Consider the following 17,382-nt stretch of genomic DNA (forward strand, 5'->3'; position numbering starts at 1 on the left):
GAGCGGCGAAAAAATCCCGACGCTTCCACACTCGAGGCTGCGTTCAGATTCCCCACCCGAGTGCTAAAAACCCTATAGTATATGTCACGTGCACTATAGATTTTCAGCACTCGGGTGGGGAATCGGAACGCACCCCGAGATAGTTTGCGCCTGTCGCGCAGATCCGCGAGGATCAGCTGGGATCAGCGAGGATGGCACGTGAGCTTCACGCGTGCCTCGTCCGCTACTTCGCGCGTCTAGAAAGGCTGGACGACAAGTGGAGGGAATTGTCGAGGACGGCCGAGAGACCGCTCAAGGCTCTCGCTAATCAAACGGAGCAATTGCGCCATGTCACGAAGTAAGTGGACAACAAGTGGCGATCCTTGATCGCGCGACAATTTTCTTACCGCGACTTCCTATATGTTAAGTTCTTAATTTTTTTGATACCTTCGATAAAGAAACAAATTTAAATAATTATCGTACGTTCATTAGTCTGTAATAATAAAATTTAGAAAAATTAGTCGAGTAAAAAAATTTATTAATACAGGGTTTAATCCTTTAAGTAATTTAAAAACTTAGGAAACTAATCGACTTGGAGCATCAATTAATCAGTCGATTTTTATCTGTTTCTACAGTGAAAAAATAGACGGGACGGAAGATAGTGTGGATCGAGAAACGCAGGGAAGATTGATATTTAAAATTCTCATGGGCCTCGAGGAAGAAATTGCGCTCCTCTCCGACATTTTGACGCAGCTTAATGACGCTAATCAGGTATTATCTTTATTCCGCGAGTAAAAATGAAAAACGCCGACGTTCAAATTTATTAATTTCAGGATTTGAAGAACCATTTGGTTAATTTGGAAAATGCCAGAAGTAAAGTGTCTTTGAAGGACGAAACGATGCAAGAATTAATCAAGGGGACACCTTACCGACCGACGCTCCAGTTGCTCCTGCAGTGGGCCGTGGAGGGCTACCAGTTCTTCCATAATATGTATGTAATCATCCTTTTAAAAACGATCGACAGTGCGATTATTTTGATATAATTTACCATATGTTACGTGTGCTTGTTTTAGGTATCTCCGTATCAGCGATTGCATGAAATCAATTAACTACAAGGTAGAGGAGACCGTTGACAATCTGATCTCTTCTTTCACGGAAGAGAAGCGCGGGAGGAAGAATATAAATAGTAGGTATAATTGATGTCTTCATCCCTGCCTAATGAAGCCGTTAAAAGAGTATAATATGTACGCAACATGTATAATTATAGTTCAAGATAGCTTGATGTAACGCCGCGCTTTTGTTTTATTCCTATCACTCGCTACCTCGATTTTCACGTCTACCATTGTTATCGTTACATACATGCGGTAGTGATTAAAATCATATCTTTGATCGCTATTTCAAAGTGGAGTACATCAAATCATCGAATTTGCGATCGCTTCGAGCGTACACGGCACACTCCCTCACAAATATTGAAGTTCAGTTATTCAAATATGTGTAGGAAGATTTAACGAAAACTGTATATGTTTTAGGGATCCTTGCTTTTACGCAATTTCTAGCTGAGGAGACCCTACATTAGTGAAGATATATGGATTCAGTAGGAGCAAAGAAATTTAAATGGATAAAACTATGTAATCGCGCAGATATTTTATATACATTGATAAATAACTATAGTCTCTCTCTCTCTGCGCACACACACACCAGACCTAGTTTTATAATAAATATTTTTCATTATACATAAAGAATAGTGTAGTTAATTACCGAGGTAATCCAAATTAATTTCCACGTATTTTAATTTCTTGTACAATCGCTATTCTAATTTCGACCATCGTGTTTGCATAAGAGTAATCTTTTAATTTTAGATATAAGTATAAATATATAAAAATTTAAATATATATGTACTTCGTGTGTATATACAATGTTGTGATTTACGCGTTAAGTTCCAGGGTAACGATAAATCATGACCTGTCTTTCGCTTTCTCCCTACCCCCAGTGTCTTCCTCTCGGAGGACTCGCACGCGGTTTCGCGTTCCCCGAGACCCCCGAGAGAGAGTCGCGGGCGAAAGAGAGAGAGGCGTCGAGGCGCCGGCGCCAGCTATTGATTCTCTTGGATATATCCGTGGTTTCAAAAGTTACCATCACCAGCGCACACGGGGGTGTCACCAGTGGCGAACCGCTCCTCGACCACGGACAAGGTCCTCGCGCGTTTCCCCCTTTGGTCCCCGGCAGGTGGGTAAGAATTCCGCTTTCTCGGCGTTTCTGCTCGTGTCAAAATACGCGAACGATCGTGGACGATTCCACGGACGTTTCCTTCTCATGACAGAACGTATACGTGCATCCGAATAAAGCTGTCTCGAGATACTTACGCGAGAGAGGGAATCCGGGTTTTCTGTGTCAATCGTTAATACGTACGACGAAGTGAAAGACAAGGGTGTTTTTACATATGTATCGAGAGGCTACATATACATATACATAGATATTTATTTTATTAAAATTGCATATTTTCTTCCCTCTCACAGATGTGCGTAGAAATTTTAATAAAACTTGCGTCTGTGCACGCGCGCTGGGACATGCACTTACGTCAAAGCAAAAATCAATTTCCAGTGAGGTTTTTATTCGATTTTTCCGCGTACAAGGGGTATATACGCAAGTTTACGTAGGCACGTGTGTAATTTGGAAGTATATGTGCGCTCGATTGTGATCGACACCTGTGTGAGAGAATATATATATATATATATATTTTATATATGTATATACATATATATATATATATATATATATATATACATATATATATACTTATCAATATAAGTTGAACCCATGAGAATGTCGCATGCACATATGAACAATTTCCGTACGAGAGAATTAAATTTGACTAATTAAACAACGAACTAAATTCGCGTGAAATTTTGAACATGTGTTGCGATGACTAAAAATAGCGTATTACTGACACACCATAATTGTTTAATCTTAATATAAACTTCTCTTTCTATAGTTATTTATAACATAGATACGTTTATAATATATTACACTAATTTGACATTAATTTATATTATCGCAAATATCTATTTATTACATTCCTAGGAAAATTTGTAACTTCTTTCATAAACAATTTTTATTAGTTATTTTGCTTAGCATTCACTTGTATCTCTTCAAGTAATTATTTCAATTCTTTTCTTGGTAGGATGAAGCACTTAGACCTTTTCGTTTAATGAAAATTGAATTTGAAAAAGACTAAAACGAGAAGAAATGGCGAACACGGCTCATCTCGTTCGCCGGCAAAGCTCCCGCGACTTAAAGCCCCAAAAAAGCATCGATAAGCTTGAGATGAAAGAGATGCGTGGTAGATTAATGGTGGATAATCGAAAGAACGTCGCCACTGCCAATTACGGGGCCACTAATGCGGCCTTTGAAGATACCAGTCCTAACAAGGTACATGTCAATTTATGTTCACCCCTGCAAATCACGTTGAATAAATTTTAATGAAAATCCGCAAATCCGTAGGGCAAAATAGGAAACGGCCCCGGCAACAATGACGGCAAGGCGACTTTTCGACCGGAAGCGGGCGAAGATGAGCGTGAAAATTGGGATAGCAAGCTCACATTTCTCCTGGCGACCGTAGGATACGCGGTGGGCCTTGGAAACGTATGGCGGTTCCCCTATCTGGCACAAAAGAACGGCGGAGGTGCGTTTGCTTCATTCAGTGCTTAGAATTTAAAAAAAATTGTAAGCACAATCTAATGTTTCTAATGTTCGTAGGGGCTTTTCTAATCCCTTATTTTGTGATGTTGGCCATTGAGGGTATTCCTATATTTTATCTGGAATTGGCCATCGGCCAGAGACTGAGAAAGGGCGCTATCGGAGTGTGGAATCAGGTGAGTAGAATATTGAGTCTATTATTTATGAATAGATTGAAACGAATACTTGAAAATGAGTTTTCTATTGTATCTCTTTCTCAAAAGGTATCCCCGTATATGAGCGGTATCGGAATCAGTAGCGCCGTAGTCTCCTTCAACGTGGCTCTTTACTATAATACAATTATCGCCTGGTGCCTATTTTATTTCGTTCAGGTAATGAACTGTTTTAATTTCATTCATTGACATATCGCGCGGATCACTCACGGAAAACTAAATCTGTTCACAGAGTTTCCAATCGCAGCTACCTTGGGCGGAGTGTCCCAATAAGTACTTTCGAAATGGATCTTACGCGTCTGAACCTGAGTGTTTGGTAACGCCGAAATTTAATTACAATACAATATGAATTATTCCATCGCATGTGTGCATGCGCGTGCGCATTAAGTTCGCTTTCATTTATAACGCGAGGCTCGGTCAACAGGTCAGCAGTCCTACGCAATATTTCTGGTATCGAACCACCCTGATGATATCCAAGGACATCAATACACCGGAAGTGTTTAATTGGAAAATCGCTCTGGCGCTAATTATCGCCTGGATCCTCGTCTACATGTGCATGATTAAGGGTATCGCATCCTCAGGCAAGGTATGAGAGACTCTCATAGCCGAAATTAGTTATCAATCCTTCAAATAATCATTCTGACTTCTTTAGGTCGTATACGTGACCGCCACGTTTCCGTATATCGTCCTAATCATTTTCTTCTTCCGAGGTGTGACGTTGCCTGGTATGTCGGACGGTCTGCGGCATCTCTTCACGCCAAAAGTGCGTTTTCACAATTTTCTTTCTACATCAGAGTTATTAATAAACAAAGAAACGTTTAGAAAAGTTCAAATAAGTATCTGATTCGCTTTTGCGTTTCAGTGGTGGACGTTGACCGATCCTGTAGTCTGGCTGGAGGCTGGAACGCAAATCTTCTTCTCCCTAGGTCTAGCTTTCGGCGGTCTAATAGCATTCTCTTCGTACAATCCGGTGAACAATAACTGTTACCGCGACGCCATCATGGTCAGTCTGACGAATTGCTTCACGTCCATGTTCGCGGGAATCGTCGTCTTCTCAATCATAGGTACGTGTAATTTTTTTCCCGAAATTTCTGATTTCTATGTTTCTGATCCCGTTTGAACAGGGTTCAAGGCTACCATGGTTTACGAACAATGCTTAGCAGAAAAGAATAGCACGTTGATCAGTATATTCGGCCAAGCCGATAAAATACCCGAAGATATTCCGATTGCTGGCACGCTGCTGAATATCACGAATGGCAACGGATCGCTGGACAATTTGATAATGCCGGAACTGCCTGTGTGCGACTTGGAGAAGGAGTTGGATAACGTGAGTATGAAAGTGACTTGAAGCTTACGTAAATCACGAATAACGTTAATTATAATGATTACAGTCGGCAGCGGGCACAGGCTTGGCGTTTATCATCTTCACCGAGGCGATCAATCAGTTTCCTGGTGCTCAATTCTGGTCGGTATTGTTCTTCCTGATGCTGTTCACGTTGGGAATCGATTCCCAGTTTGGTACTTTGGAAGGTGTTGTCACCAGCATCGTCGATCTGAAGCTCTTCCCGAATTTGAGAAAGGAGATTCTGACGGGTACTTCTTACAGTAGTAAAAGGAATAGTGAAAAAAGTTACGGATCATAATTTCGATTTTGTGCGCAGGTGTGATTTGTTTGATATGCTGCATTATTTCTATGGCCTTCGCTCATGGAGCTGGCAGTTACGTCTTCGTGCTGTTCGACAATTTCAGCGGAAACTTTCCACTGCTCATAATCGCGCTCTTCGAATGTATAGGAGTGTCCTATGTCTATGGTTTGAAAAGGTGAGCACAGAAGGAGCTTCAGGATTTTGGATCGGAGATGTGTATATCGGCGTGTTGCAACAATTCCAGATTCGCTGACGACATCGAACTGATGACTGGTAATCGACCTGGCCTCTATTGGTTAATATGTTGGAAGTACCTCAGTCCATTGGCGATGTTGAGTATTCTGGTCGCGTCCTTCGTCGAGATATTTTTCGAAGGAAGCGGTTATCCGGCCTGGGTAGCGAGTAAAGGTGTTACGGAAAGACACGACTGGCCCGTTTGGGCTCTAGTCCTTATAGCCATTCTCATTCTTACTTCTGTTCTATGGATACCCGCAGTCGCTATTTGCAGGTTGGCATTAGTCTCTTAATATTAATTATAATATTTTAATACTAATCAATACTGTATTTTACTTTACGTGCATTTTATATCAATTCTCAACGATGTTTTTCAGATACTTTGGAATTTTTATCATTGATGACAACGAAAAGGCCTGGTTTCCCGCGGCGGATTTGAAAGAATTCCACGGAATCATGCCGCACGAAGTGACAGTGGCTGAGACATTGCTTTTTTGCATCAGGAGTGACGGTTCCGAAGGATTGTGCTGTCCTACGGGCGGCCTCAGTGATGACGAGGACGAGGACCTCACCTAGGATCAATCTCGATCGCGACGCGCGTTTCCGTGGATGATCTTGCCTCGAGAAACGTTCCATTTCATCCTGTGACGATCATTTTCGACTGCTGCTGTTTGGTCGAAAGTGGCTGCAATCCTTTGGTGAATCTGGTCGATTTGTAGTTAGCGCATCCGCGCGGTAGGATCTTGTCTATTGTGTCAATTAACGTAAGCTTGGGCGGTAGGAGCCGTTTCTTCATAATGCAAAGACGGAGATACATTCGTGAAAGACATTAATTTTATATATTTTTTTTTTCAATCAACTTTAACAATTGTTAACTATTTCAAATTCACATTTTTCCTCAAAGATTCTCTTTTAAGATTCTCTGATTAAAGAATATTTGGAATTTAAGTATCTAGTACCGAGACAAGGCATTTTCGATAAAGATACAAGAGATTTATTTTTTTGAGAACATTTGTGAATGTATCTTCATCTAACAGATATAACTCGTTTGCAATTTTGAGTTTCTTAAGTGATATTAACTATGCGAAATGGCTTTCGAAGCTTCGCGGATACTGAAGAATACTAGACTAACCATCTGCACAGTTTTCGAGCGAACAACACAATCGCGCGTCGCGTGGACGGAAATGAAAGGTAATCTTTCACGGAGAAAATTGCCTATTATACAAGTTAACGATGAAACATTTACTCTTTAGCAATTGCGATTAACGTCAGATTTAATAAGATTAGCGGTAGGAGCCGTCCAGTGGACTTGGGTGGGTATACCCGAAACGTTGTTTTAGATAGGTAGAATCTCGGATCAGAGAGCACTTGGATCCTTAGTTCTATGGATATTTGAAGATTCGGGATTTTGGAAATCAACGGATCTAAATACCTAATTCCATAAGTACTCAAGAATCCAGGAATGCAAGTAAGTAAATAAATAAGATGGAGATATTCAGGTATTTAAAAGCATAAGACAAGCACAGATCTATAAGGATCTAAGAATTTAAGTATATCAAGATATATAAATATGTGAAAGAATATGAAATTCTGCCAAAGATCTAAGGATCCAAGAATCCACGATTGATTACGTGGACTGATAACGTGACAATAAAGAGGATAAAATTGATGACAATAATAATTGGAATAAATCATGCTTGATTGACAATAATGTTAACAGTGTGCAATATGCAATGCGCGCACTCGAGGATGCCTGGAAAGCTGAAAGGCAATTAATTCAACCGATAGAATTGGTTTCTTCGGGTTAAGATATATTATCATCGTCCCGGCCATAGATTAATCAACTAATTAGTTTCACGTAGGTCAATTATTCTGATTTTCATCCCGTTGCGCATGTTCAAATTCGACCTGATGTGGAATATATTATTAAAAAAATATATAATACATATATACATATAAATATACGCATCGTCGTATTTGATTAAAGGAATGAGTTAAAATCCAGGTCGGAATTGAACATTAAAGATGTTTCCGAATATTCCACGGAATCTTCCTGCTCGCATTCCTTTGCGACAATACTCAAATGGCCTGATATCTTCCAGTGATATTTTAAACTTCACTCTTTGCACTTTGAACATCTTTCTGTGTTAATCGTGTTAAAAAAGAGATATTGATTGCATTATTTTATACAGGAAACTATTACATCTAGTTATATATACATAATACATATATATATATAGTATATATTCAGTTATATGATTATATATACATTGGATTTCTCATAGCAATGTATAGGAACATAGATACACGAGTTTCTCACGTTACCGAAGTCACAAAGAAGACTAACAAGATTTTCTAGATCCACGTTCAAACAAGATATTCTAGTGCAAAGAGTTAATGAATTAATGACTACTCGGTTGTGGAGTATTCGCCTAAAACGTACAAATTAACGCGGACAATAAGTAGAATTTCATTTCTTCGAGTTATCTATTAGCAAAAGTAAGCAGAAAGATAACTGCATTAGCAATCGTTAAGCGACTACTTAAATAATAAACAATAGGAGTCCTCAATTAAGCAATGACAAAAATCGTCATCGTTTAATTAACGACGAAAGATGAATCATATCTTGATATCATATCATTTGGAATCATATCTTGATATCATATCATTTGTTACAATACACATACTAGTTTTTTATCTTATACTCGCTCGATCTTCCTAAAAAAAAAGAAGACTCCTTTAGAGGTCAGATGCGTTTTATAACGTGCTCTTAAAAATTTTGATATTATTTATATGAATTGACGACGATCTTCTTTTGTTCTTTAGTAAATACTACATATCTCTTGACTGAACTTATCTCCCATTTGACATCTTTAAATTCTAATGTTTTAAAACACAATCGACAATCTCTCGAATTTAATTTTGTTAAGAGGGTAAGGCTAAGAAAAATATCTAGAAAAGAGGGAAAATATTGCAGCAGTTCATTATCGCGCTGCTATTATTGTTGGAACTACAAAGAGAGTGATCTATCCTATCGCATTTTTGTTAACCGTATATATTGTCGATGTAGCTTGCGCAATAACTTAAAACAATACACCGACGGCGGACGGTAGTAATTATTATTACATATAATTGCGACGATTGCGATACATATACAATATTGCGTATACGTAAAACTGTACATATATATATGTATATATATATACATACATGATTATATTGTTGTCAGTTGAATGTTAAAATAAATACCTTGAGTGGATTCAGATTTCTTTTCACCAGTGATATTTGAGAAATCAAAATTTCTTCCAACATGCAATATTTTGATTTAAAGCGCGAGATTTTGGTGGCAAAATAAATAGTTTATTATTTATGGTAAAACAAGAATTACAGATGCTACATAGCGCTTATTATCCTATGTTTTTCTTTGAGCCACTGTGTGTGTTGGAACTTTCAGTAAACTCTTGAGCTTTTGTTCAACTCTTTAAAATTTCGATTTCATGTTTTTATTGAACGCAACTATTACGAAAATTTCATCTTTACAAACCAGAAAATTGCTGATATACGAAAGGTAAGTTAATAAGTTCTATATATAATTATAATAATATACGTAGCACTTATGGAATTATATATAACTCGTGTTTAAACGATCGTTATTAGTGTTAACTATTCACTAATACTTACGTTCGATAACAATAGCTTCCACGTCTCATATGGCGTGTAAAAATATTTCACGGTAACAAGATTACTTAGTCCTTTACATGTACAGTCTACTATTTTACACTCACGAGATTTTTCTGGTTGTATCTTCCTTTAAATCTCTTCATCAAAAGCTCACATCTTCTTCCATCGCTGAAAATCGCCACCACCTTAACTTAAACCTATGGCAGTAAGCTGCATATCGGCATCAGTAATGCAAGGCCCATTCATTCTCCTGCAGAAAAGTGTCAACCACTTCTTTCATCGCCAAGTTCGGGATAAGCTGGTCCTGCGTTAAACGGACGCGCGTAACTGGATCGAAGTGACCGACCCGTTGGAGATGCTCCTCGATGTCCTTTCGCTCGTACGTGATACCGCTGGGTGTAATCACCGGCTCCTGCAGGATTTCGAAGCTAATCTTGCCGCACAAGTAATCGGGTACCTCTCTTTTCTGCGAAAAATATATTTGTATTAATAGGATTAATAAAATTGTATTATGAATTGTATATGAAGAGTACAGGGGAAAAACGGATAATCCGGAGTAAGTCCATCCAGAGTAATGTTGGATTCTGATCGTTCTTCCCTACAAGCGCATGGATTATAATTGTTTTTCTTCAGCACGGTATATCTTTCAGCCTTATTTCTTATTTCCAATAAATTGTAACTGTTTTTGCTCAAAACAGATAAGAAAACAGATAAAAGTTCTTTGAAAATGCCACAAGATAGCATGATCAGATCAATTTCGACAAAAAGTGGACTTTGGTCGTTTTTCTCCTGTACCCTTCATATATATTGCATTAACAGAATCACGGACTGTGAAATCAAAGAACCGTTCTAAAAAAAGCAACAGGTAAAAAGAGATACATACCCGCCTTCTGTCGTCGATCTTAGCGAAGAGATCATTGAGTCTTGATATACAGGTATCTCTCTTCTCCTCGATCTCCTCTTTTCTCCTAGCAAATTCGGCCGAGCTCGTTTCAACATCCGAATCCTTTGCCGTCTCCTGTTCTTGCAGAGTCGCCAAATTACGTTTCGCGTCGTCTACGATCAGCTGATTCAGATAAGTCTGCAGTTCGATGTCCTGGCAAATTCTTTGTTCCTCCCTTATTTGGAATCGCCGTTTCTTGGCTAGGCGCAATACGCTAGTAATGTCGTCGCCGTAATTCAGCTTCTGCTCCTTCGCCAGGTCTACAGCTACGTTGTTTGAGATAAGTGTATTACGAATCTGCTTTATACTTGGGAAAGTAGCAAGATAATGGAAGTATGTCTCGTTATATTTAGTATTTACCTCTTTGCAGATACTTGACAGCTTCGTCGAAGAGCTCCAATTCCAGTAGGGCGAGTCCCAAGAAGAAGTGACCCTTCATCAAACAGGGATCTATATCTAAGGCCCATCTGCAGTCCTTGCACACGGATTCCCATCGGTTCAACTTTAAATGACATAGCGCCCGATTTGTGTAATATAACGCTTGGCCTGGATTCTTCATCTAAGGTAAAATAAACAAAAAAATATTAACAATACATTTATTATTTAATTTTTAAAAATATTGTTTATCCATAATAAAGAAAAGAGAATCGCCTTCATAGAGCAAAATTGCTTTCTTCTTCATTCGCGAGCGCGCGACGGATTTAAATCTCCCTCACTTTTTCGCCGAATTCTAGTTCGAACGTCGGACGCTAGGGGTACCGTCGAGCCGTTATCATCAGGCGTGCTGCGTGATTCGTGATTCAAAACAAAAAATATTTTGCTGCAACAACAACTGTAGCGAGCGAGTAGGCGAGTAGGCGCATAAAGGCGCGTCACAATTCAGAATCACGATTCACGATCGTGCGATATTGAACGCGCGATAGGAATATCATTAGCACTTACGATCGCCTTCGTGTAGCAACTGGCCGCGTCCTCGTATTTGTGTAGATCGAAGAGACGGTTTCCCTGTTCCTTCAGTTCCTTGTCGGACAGGTTCGCCGTCGAATACATCTTACTCATGATGGCGGCTGGTGGTCACGTCGCATGCACGATTAATTAGTCTCTTTTCTTCCCTTTGCGATTGAAAATGCACGAGTGCGAGAGCGACCCGCGACACCCTTTGTCTAACCTCAAACGGACGCCCGATATTTCATCTTTGTTCCGTCCACGGTCCTCGACTCGACGCGACCTTACACAGAAAGTGGAGTTAGTAGTTAGTACAGTGAGTCTGCAAGCTCGATGCGACTGCCATCTAAAGTAATATTTTGTGAATAAAAAGGCAGGAAACTTGCCTTATCGGCAGAAGATGCGATTTTTTTTACAGAATTCACTTTAATTGTCGGGTACTACTTTAGCGTGTACTGCTAGATGACAGTTCATGTATATATTATGGATTTTGGCGTATAATGAAAAAAATAATTCCAACTGTACCCCAGTACAGTAAGCCTGATCCAAATTCTTACCACCATTTGTTTTGTTTAATAATAATAATAATAAATTGTGGTATAATTTAGTGAACTATTAGTTTTAAAATATTCTCTACATTATATTTTATCTATAAAATCTTAAGGTTTATATCTACTAATAAGTCATAAATATAATATATTGAAGAGCTGAGACTCGCGATCAGCTTACTGTAAGGTACTAAACGGTACAAATAAAACACTTGGACGATACTCATAATCCGATCTTATATTCAAAATCGTCTTAGTTTGGAGTTGGATAGCCTTTTAAGACTCCACCCAATCAACGGAATGTATCTCAAGAGACGATCTTGAATATATGATCAAACTGTAAATACCGGCCTAAGTCTAAAATACGATATTATGTAACATACATACAATGTATCTATATTGTGGCCGATACATGGAAAGAACGATTTTACTGAAGTATCTAAAAATTTAGCTATATAGATATAGATCTAAAAATAATTTTGTTGCACATCAAAATAATTATAGGTCGCTAGTAGGATGATAATGCTATAAAAAAATGTTTAACATTTCAGCAATTAGTTTGAGTGTTCTAATTGCATAATTATTTTGATATGGTGCAAAAAATTATTTTCAGATCTGTATCTAACTAAATTTTTTTTTTCGTGTAGAACGGCTCTAGTCTGTAACTCTTAATGAATTTCGAACGTTATATTGTCGTCGCGCAAGTATGTAGTAAAAAAGCTGCGCAACAACAATATAACGATAAACTGTCATTAAGAGTTACAGTCTCTATTTTTTATAACAAAAAGAAAATTGTTGGTGTATATAGGTATAATAAATAATAATGCGATTCTGCCGTGCAGTCGTTAAATTTTCTTATCAATTATCTTGACAAATAGATTAAAAAAACCTGATTCTTTTGTAATTAATAATAACAAATTTTCAAACTTACTATATAATTTTTATAAAAACGTAGATATATATTAGGGCTGGATATCAAAATAGATACCGAGGACAGCGAAGTTGCTTCGTTTTTCTGCCTCCGTTCTTTTCCCGGAGCAAGCTCTTTTATACATATGCTTTTCATATCTGCAACATTACAATACGCGAGGTTGTAATGTGCGATGAGAACGGACGCGTTTCATTCGACGTCGCGTGAACCCCGCGTTTCGAGAATTTGTCGGCGTAAATTTGTCAGCCATTCAGCTTGATAACAATACGGTATCCGATAGCTATATAGGGCAGTAGGGACCAGTGAGACTTGAAACTTCGCGGCGCGGCTGACTGGGGTGTTATGACCCAGTTCGTCTGTCCGTCCGTCCATTCGTTTGTTCGTTCATTCGAAACTTCAGTTCCGTATTCTTCTCCGTACGAGGACAGAAGTTGCCGCCGTTTCCGTCACGGCTTCTTGGTGACAAATTGGACTTGGACGTAATCGCGTTAGTCAAGAACGTTCGGCGTTTGTTAGTTGTTAACGAAACTCGCGGGTTAATTGAATTTGTCTGGCCGGTTCTTGGGTGGTTCTTCGACCACCGACTGATCGGTTTCTCTCGCTCCACGCGGAGAAACTCGACCGGTGAAGCGAGCGCGATTGGCAGCCAGAAGGCCAGAAGGGAGAGTATATACGGTCCAGAATTTATTAGAACACTCGAGAATTAGTTCACACTCTATTTAATTCCGGATTGTAGGATCGGTTTAGGCCTGCAGGTCTACTCGTCGTCATCGGGACTTAGCCATTGATCACGATCACGCCACACCACGCCCTTGCGTCGAGGCTCGTCTGGCTATTAAGCATGTCGATTTGAATTACAGCGATTTGGATTATAACGTGGACTCACGTCCATATTGAAATAATCGCTTCGGTGAAACAATCGATCTTCGAGAGTTTATTTACCAATTTCCTCGCGACACTAATCAGAAAGATCGAGATCGACATAACAAAAGAGTATATGCTCGAAATATTATTTAAGGGGGCTATATTCCGGGAACATTCTACATTTTAAAAAACTCGAATACGTTTTTACGGCCGTCATCTATATAATCGGGTGAGATATTACGATTCTGGCGTGCCAAAGATCACGCCGAGTCGCATTGAGGATCGCTGTTCTTTCCTTCAACCGCGTTAATTGAATCTCGATTATCTCCCCTGATATTCCGTGAAACCATTATCCTTTAATTTCAGAGAGCTCATTTACGGTTACGACTGAAAACGAATCTCCGTCGCGCTCTGTAGAATTATGTATATTCGCGGGTCTCGGCGGTGTTCGCAGCTGTGTACCGCTCCGCGCGACCATTACGCTCCCGAACACCTTGTTCGCTTCGAGATCTCCCTGTGATTCGTCGACATACGTATTATTAAACGATACGATAGCGAGAAATTATAGTCGTCTGGCGTCGCATGCATATATGCATTCGACACGCGTCGAAGTATAGCCGGTCAGCTGAAAGGATTCGACCGTACGCGATTACGTACGAAATTACTCAATCCGATGGTAATCTGGCGAATTACACCTCGAAAATAACGTTCCACCGAAGGCGCTTATGTGAGCGTTCATGTATGTGTGTGTTTGACGGTTCCGGGGCCGCCGGGGTTAAGAAGGGCCGAGGCGATGCCCTGCGCTCACGCTACGGCGCACATAAATATCCTCCTTCGGCGAGCCATACATCCGCGAGGCATCCGCGCATAGCGGGGGTGCATAGGGTTGCATATAGGCCCACCGGGCACGCAGCTGGGCTGTATTATCATTTCTTCCTGGTTTCCAGACACGTCAGCCAATCAACCTAAGTTGTATCAAGTCAAGTCGAGCCAAGTAAAAAAAAAAAAGAAAAAAAAAACAGTTGATTGAAGAGAAATATCAAATCAAAACTTATATACTCGTATATACATAAATACAATCTATAATCTTCTTACTTCTTATAAGAATTTCAACGTTTTATTTTAACTTCTTTTCTTGATTGAACCATGTAAAATGACATCATTCAAGCAAGCAGCATTCTTCGTTTCGCAAAATAATCTCATTTCAAGATTTCCACGTTGAAGCTAAAGATATATTTTAAAATCAAGAATATTCTTTTTTTCTGTGTATTTCGACGCGGCGGGCATTCCTTTTACTTACTGGCTATCGTCGGAATCTTATTCAGATTGCTTGCGCAATCGCTGCTTTAAACAGAGAAAGAAATTCGTCAGTAATAATCAATAAATCTCGGTCTGGATTTTCATTGTAATCTGATAATTGACGCTTTACCAGGTATTCATCTCGTTAGTGTAACCTTATATTCGTGCAACTTGAATTACTTAGATCCGCAAGATCATTTAATTGCTTGTAATTAGAATTTTATTGGGGTGATTATCTGGGACGATCGATATTACTTTTATAATCAATTCTCTTCCTGTATCTTCATATATATGTATATATATATATATCTAGGAAAAGAAAATGATTTCTTAAATTCCCCACTAAATTGGATAGGTCCACTCCAAGTGATGCGGTAATCGATCGGTCAGTAAATTGAAAAAAATCCAACGCGACGCTCTATAACGTAACCCTCAAGTGTGTGTGGACGCGTGAATATAGATTCTCTTTTTACGAGAGACCGGGGAAAGGAATTGATATTCAAGGCGGGTGGATGCGCTCGCATCTCCACGGAAGGCGCCTTACGCGAGTATATACCTGTGCACGTCGAGTATATATACGTATACATGTTGAGAATATTCTAATTTAATATCACAAGCCCGCCTCGCCCGTCGAAGCTTCAAGTGCCAATCGAGATTTTCTTACAACTCGCGAACGTTTCACATTCTATTAACTTTTCGTCGATTTCCTCTTCGCGCATACCTCTTATCCCCCATCCCCTTCCTTACATTTTCTTTATTAATATCTTATAGCAGATAAATATCGAGCGTTCGCATCGATATTTTTCAGCGCGCCGTTATTGACGTATCGCGATATTCGTCATAAGAGTTGCGTAACGGACACGATTTTGTCATTAAGCGAGGCTAGGCGAGACGCTCAAATTCTCATTCAGGAACATAATACCCGATAAATAATTTAATTTACACCAGTTGAATGCCCGGCAGTTTCAAAGCCGATATATTAATCGGATTAGCGAAAATTGACGAAGCAACGCGGACAGATTGATTTCTACCGGTAATTGCTTTCACATCGCCACGTAATTAATATACGTACCTATAAGTCCGCAGCGCGCGCAGCTCGATGAATAGACGTACGCGAACAAATCGGCAGGAATGTCCGGAAAATTTTAAATACAAAGCTAAATAACGCGTTTTCGACAAATAATGATGAAAATATTATCGATAATTTTCCGTTATTACGGTTGATTGATATCGATCGGGTTTTACACACACGCTACGCATGTGAGAGGATCGATAAACATTTATACATATTACCTAATGAGGCTTTTATTGCACGCGTGTCGTACGGGGTTTGTTGCGCAACAGTTTCCTCTCTTGCGGAGGAGGACGTGTCTGCAGGTCGACCCGGATTTATAAAATCGCGTGGAGATACACGGTTATTCTGCTGTTGATTTGATATTTCAGTTTAATACCTGAATGCATCGGTTTTGCCAGATCGGCGAAGGGAGGGGGGGATATCACAAGTGGACCGGAATATCAACAATTGTTTTCATCGGCGAATAGAAATATCTATCGTGCCCACATATGGATTTATTCAATAGACAAGGGATATTTAATAGAACGATCCAAGCCATTCCCGCTGCAAAGCCCGTTCTGCTCTTTGATTGTTGCCCCGAAACGTATATCGGTATAGATATGTGTTATAGATGTGGATCTCGCCGTGCGAAATAGAAAAATCGACCACTCGATCGGCTTTACTATCGCCGAAATTGCACGTGCGATTTATTTTTTCTTTTTTTTTTTAAATAATCGATTATAGATTTATCAACTAAAAGAGAAAATATGAGCTCTCTTTCCGAAACAGATATCGGTGTCAGTTCAAATAATAATACCAAAATAAATTCGAAATAATAACACCGAAATAAATTCGAGCGGTGTAATAAAATCGAAATAAAGTCGAAATATAATATCATATAACGCCGCGTTTCTCGACCCCTTTTCGCGAGTCCGGGCGTTTCGCGACGGGTGTAATTAGCAACGGGGGGAGGAGGAGGAGAAGGAACGAATCGATATACTCGTCGCGGGATAAGAAGAACCCCTTCGAAGAAATTTCATTGCAACCACGGCGGATAACGAATTCCGAAGCTCGTCACGCTTGTCACGGCGCCGGGCTACTTACTCGACTTGTATAATTATTCGATACCCGAACCACCACCGTTGTCTACGTGGCGGGAACTTAGCGATTCCACGGGGGACGCGCGTGTTGCAATGCCCCGGGTAAAATTTCTTGACGGTTCGAAGAGACGAGGACCCCCGCTGAATATCAATGTACGGAAGTCTGTCTCACCGGTCTCGCCGTCCGGAAGACCGACCAATCGATTTCCGCGCTAGGTTGTTTCGGGAACGACGCGCGACGTAGCAGTAT

At 39.7% G+C, this 17,382-nt stretch overlaps 3 protein-coding genes across 4 annotated transcripts; 2 read left to right on the forward strand and 1 right to left on the reverse strand.

The window, feature by feature from the left end:
* Window positions 1-146: 146 nt before the first annotated feature.
* LOC139819278 (uncharacterized) lies at window positions 147-1,721 on the forward strand. Its single transcript, XM_071788503.1, has 5 exons — window positions 147-337; window positions 615-750; window positions 813-970; window positions 1,053-1,165; window positions 1,509-1,721. Exons 1-5 carry the CDS (start codon window positions 192-194, stop codon window positions 1,553-1,555), a joined length of 600 nt encoding a protein of 199 aa, XP_071644604.1. The 5' UTR covers window positions 147-191; the 3' UTR covers window positions 1,556-1,721.
* Window positions 1,722-1,865: 144 nt separating this feature from the next.
* Window positions 1,866-9,032, forward strand: LOC139819269 (sodium-dependent neutral amino acid transporter B(0)AT3). Its single transcript, XM_071788483.1, has 14 exons — window positions 1,866-2,205; window positions 3,161-3,408; window positions 3,481-3,661; window positions 3,736-3,851; window positions 3,939-4,046; window positions 4,120-4,203; window positions 4,312-4,473; window positions 4,540-4,650; window positions 4,750-4,951; window positions 5,012-5,214; window positions 5,279-5,480; window positions 5,549-5,708; window positions 5,778-6,041; window positions 6,145-9,032. Exons 2-14 carry the CDS (start codon window positions 3,226-3,228, stop codon window positions 6,341-6,343), a joined length of 2,175 nt encoding a protein of 724 aa, XP_071644584.1. The 5' UTR covers window positions 1,866-2,205; window positions 3,161-3,225; the 3' UTR covers window positions 6,344-9,032.
* A 215-nt stretch (window positions 9,033-9,247) lies between these two features.
* Window positions 9,248-11,649, reverse strand: Stub1 (STIP1 homology and U-box containing protein 1). Of its 2 annotated transcripts, XM_071788499.1 has the most exons (5): window positions 11,334-11,649; window positions 11,043-11,175; window positions 10,752-10,950; window positions 10,332-10,657; window positions 9,248-9,914 (listed from the first exon to the last, which is right to left on the reverse strand). In XM_071788499.1, exons 2-5 carry the CDS (start codon window positions 11,046-11,048, stop codon window positions 9,672-9,674), a joined length of 774 nt encoding a protein of 257 aa, XP_071644600.1. In that variant the 5' UTR covers window positions 11,049-11,175; window positions 11,334-11,649; the 3' UTR covers window positions 9,248-9,671. The 2 variants fall into 2 exon arrangements, with proteins under 2 accessions (XP_071644600.1, XP_071644599.1); XM_071788498.1 differs by lacking the exon at window positions 11,043-11,175 and having other exon boundaries at window positions 11,334-11,645.
* Window positions 11,650-17,382: the final 5,733 nt, after the last annotated feature.

The sequence above is a fragment of the Temnothorax longispinosus genome, chromosome 9 (assembly GCF_030848805.1).
Source record: "Temnothorax longispinosus isolate EJ_2023e chromosome 9, Tlon_JGU_v1, whole genome shotgun sequence".
Classification (NCBI taxonomy): domain Eukaryota; kingdom Metazoa; phylum Arthropoda; class Insecta; order Hymenoptera; family Formicidae; genus Temnothorax; species Temnothorax longispinosus.

What these genes read in the sequence shown, in the direction of transcription:
- LOC139819278 (XM_071788503.1), top strand. Translation starts at nt 192, where the DNA reads ATGGCACGTGAGCTTCACGCGTGCCTCGTCCGCTACTTCGCGCGTCTA. An exon ending in CAATTGCGCCATGTCACGAA is followed by an intron (nt 338 to 614) that starts GTAAGTGGACAA and finishes CTGTTTCTACAG; the next exon opens with TGAAAAAATAGACGGGACGG. An exon ending in CGGGAGGAAGAATATAAATA is followed by an intron (nt 1,166 to 1,508) that starts GTAGGTATAATT and finishes TATATGTTTTAG; the next exon opens with GGATCCTTGCTTTTACGCAA.
- LOC139819269 (XM_071788483.1), top strand. Translation starts at nt 3,226, where the DNA reads ATGGCGAACACGGCTCATCTCGTTCGCCGGCAAAGCTCCCGCGACTTA. An exon ending in GCCTATTTTATTTCGTTCAG is followed by an intron (nt 4,047 to 4,119) that starts GTAATGAACTGT and finishes ATCTGTTCACAG; the next exon opens with AGTTTCCAATCGCAGCTACC. An exon ending in GTATCGCATCCTCAGGCAAG is followed by an intron (nt 4,474 to 4,539) that starts GTATGAGAGACT and finishes TGACTTCTTTAG; the next exon opens with GTCGTATACGTGACCGCCAC.
- Stub1 (XM_071788498.1), bottom strand. Translation starts at nt 11,450, where the DNA reads ATGAGTAAGATGTATTCGACGGCGAACCTGTCCGACAAGGAACTGAAG. An exon ending in GTTGCTACACGAAGGCGATC is followed by an intron (nt 10,951 to 11,333) that starts GTAAGTGCTAAT and finishes ATTTTACCTTAG; the next exon opens with ATGAAGAATCCAGGCCAAGC. An exon ending in TGTCAAGTATCTGCAAAGAG is followed by an intron (nt 10,658 to 10,751) that starts GTAAATACTAAA and finishes CAAACAACGTAG; the next exon opens with CTGTAGACCTGGCGAAGGAG.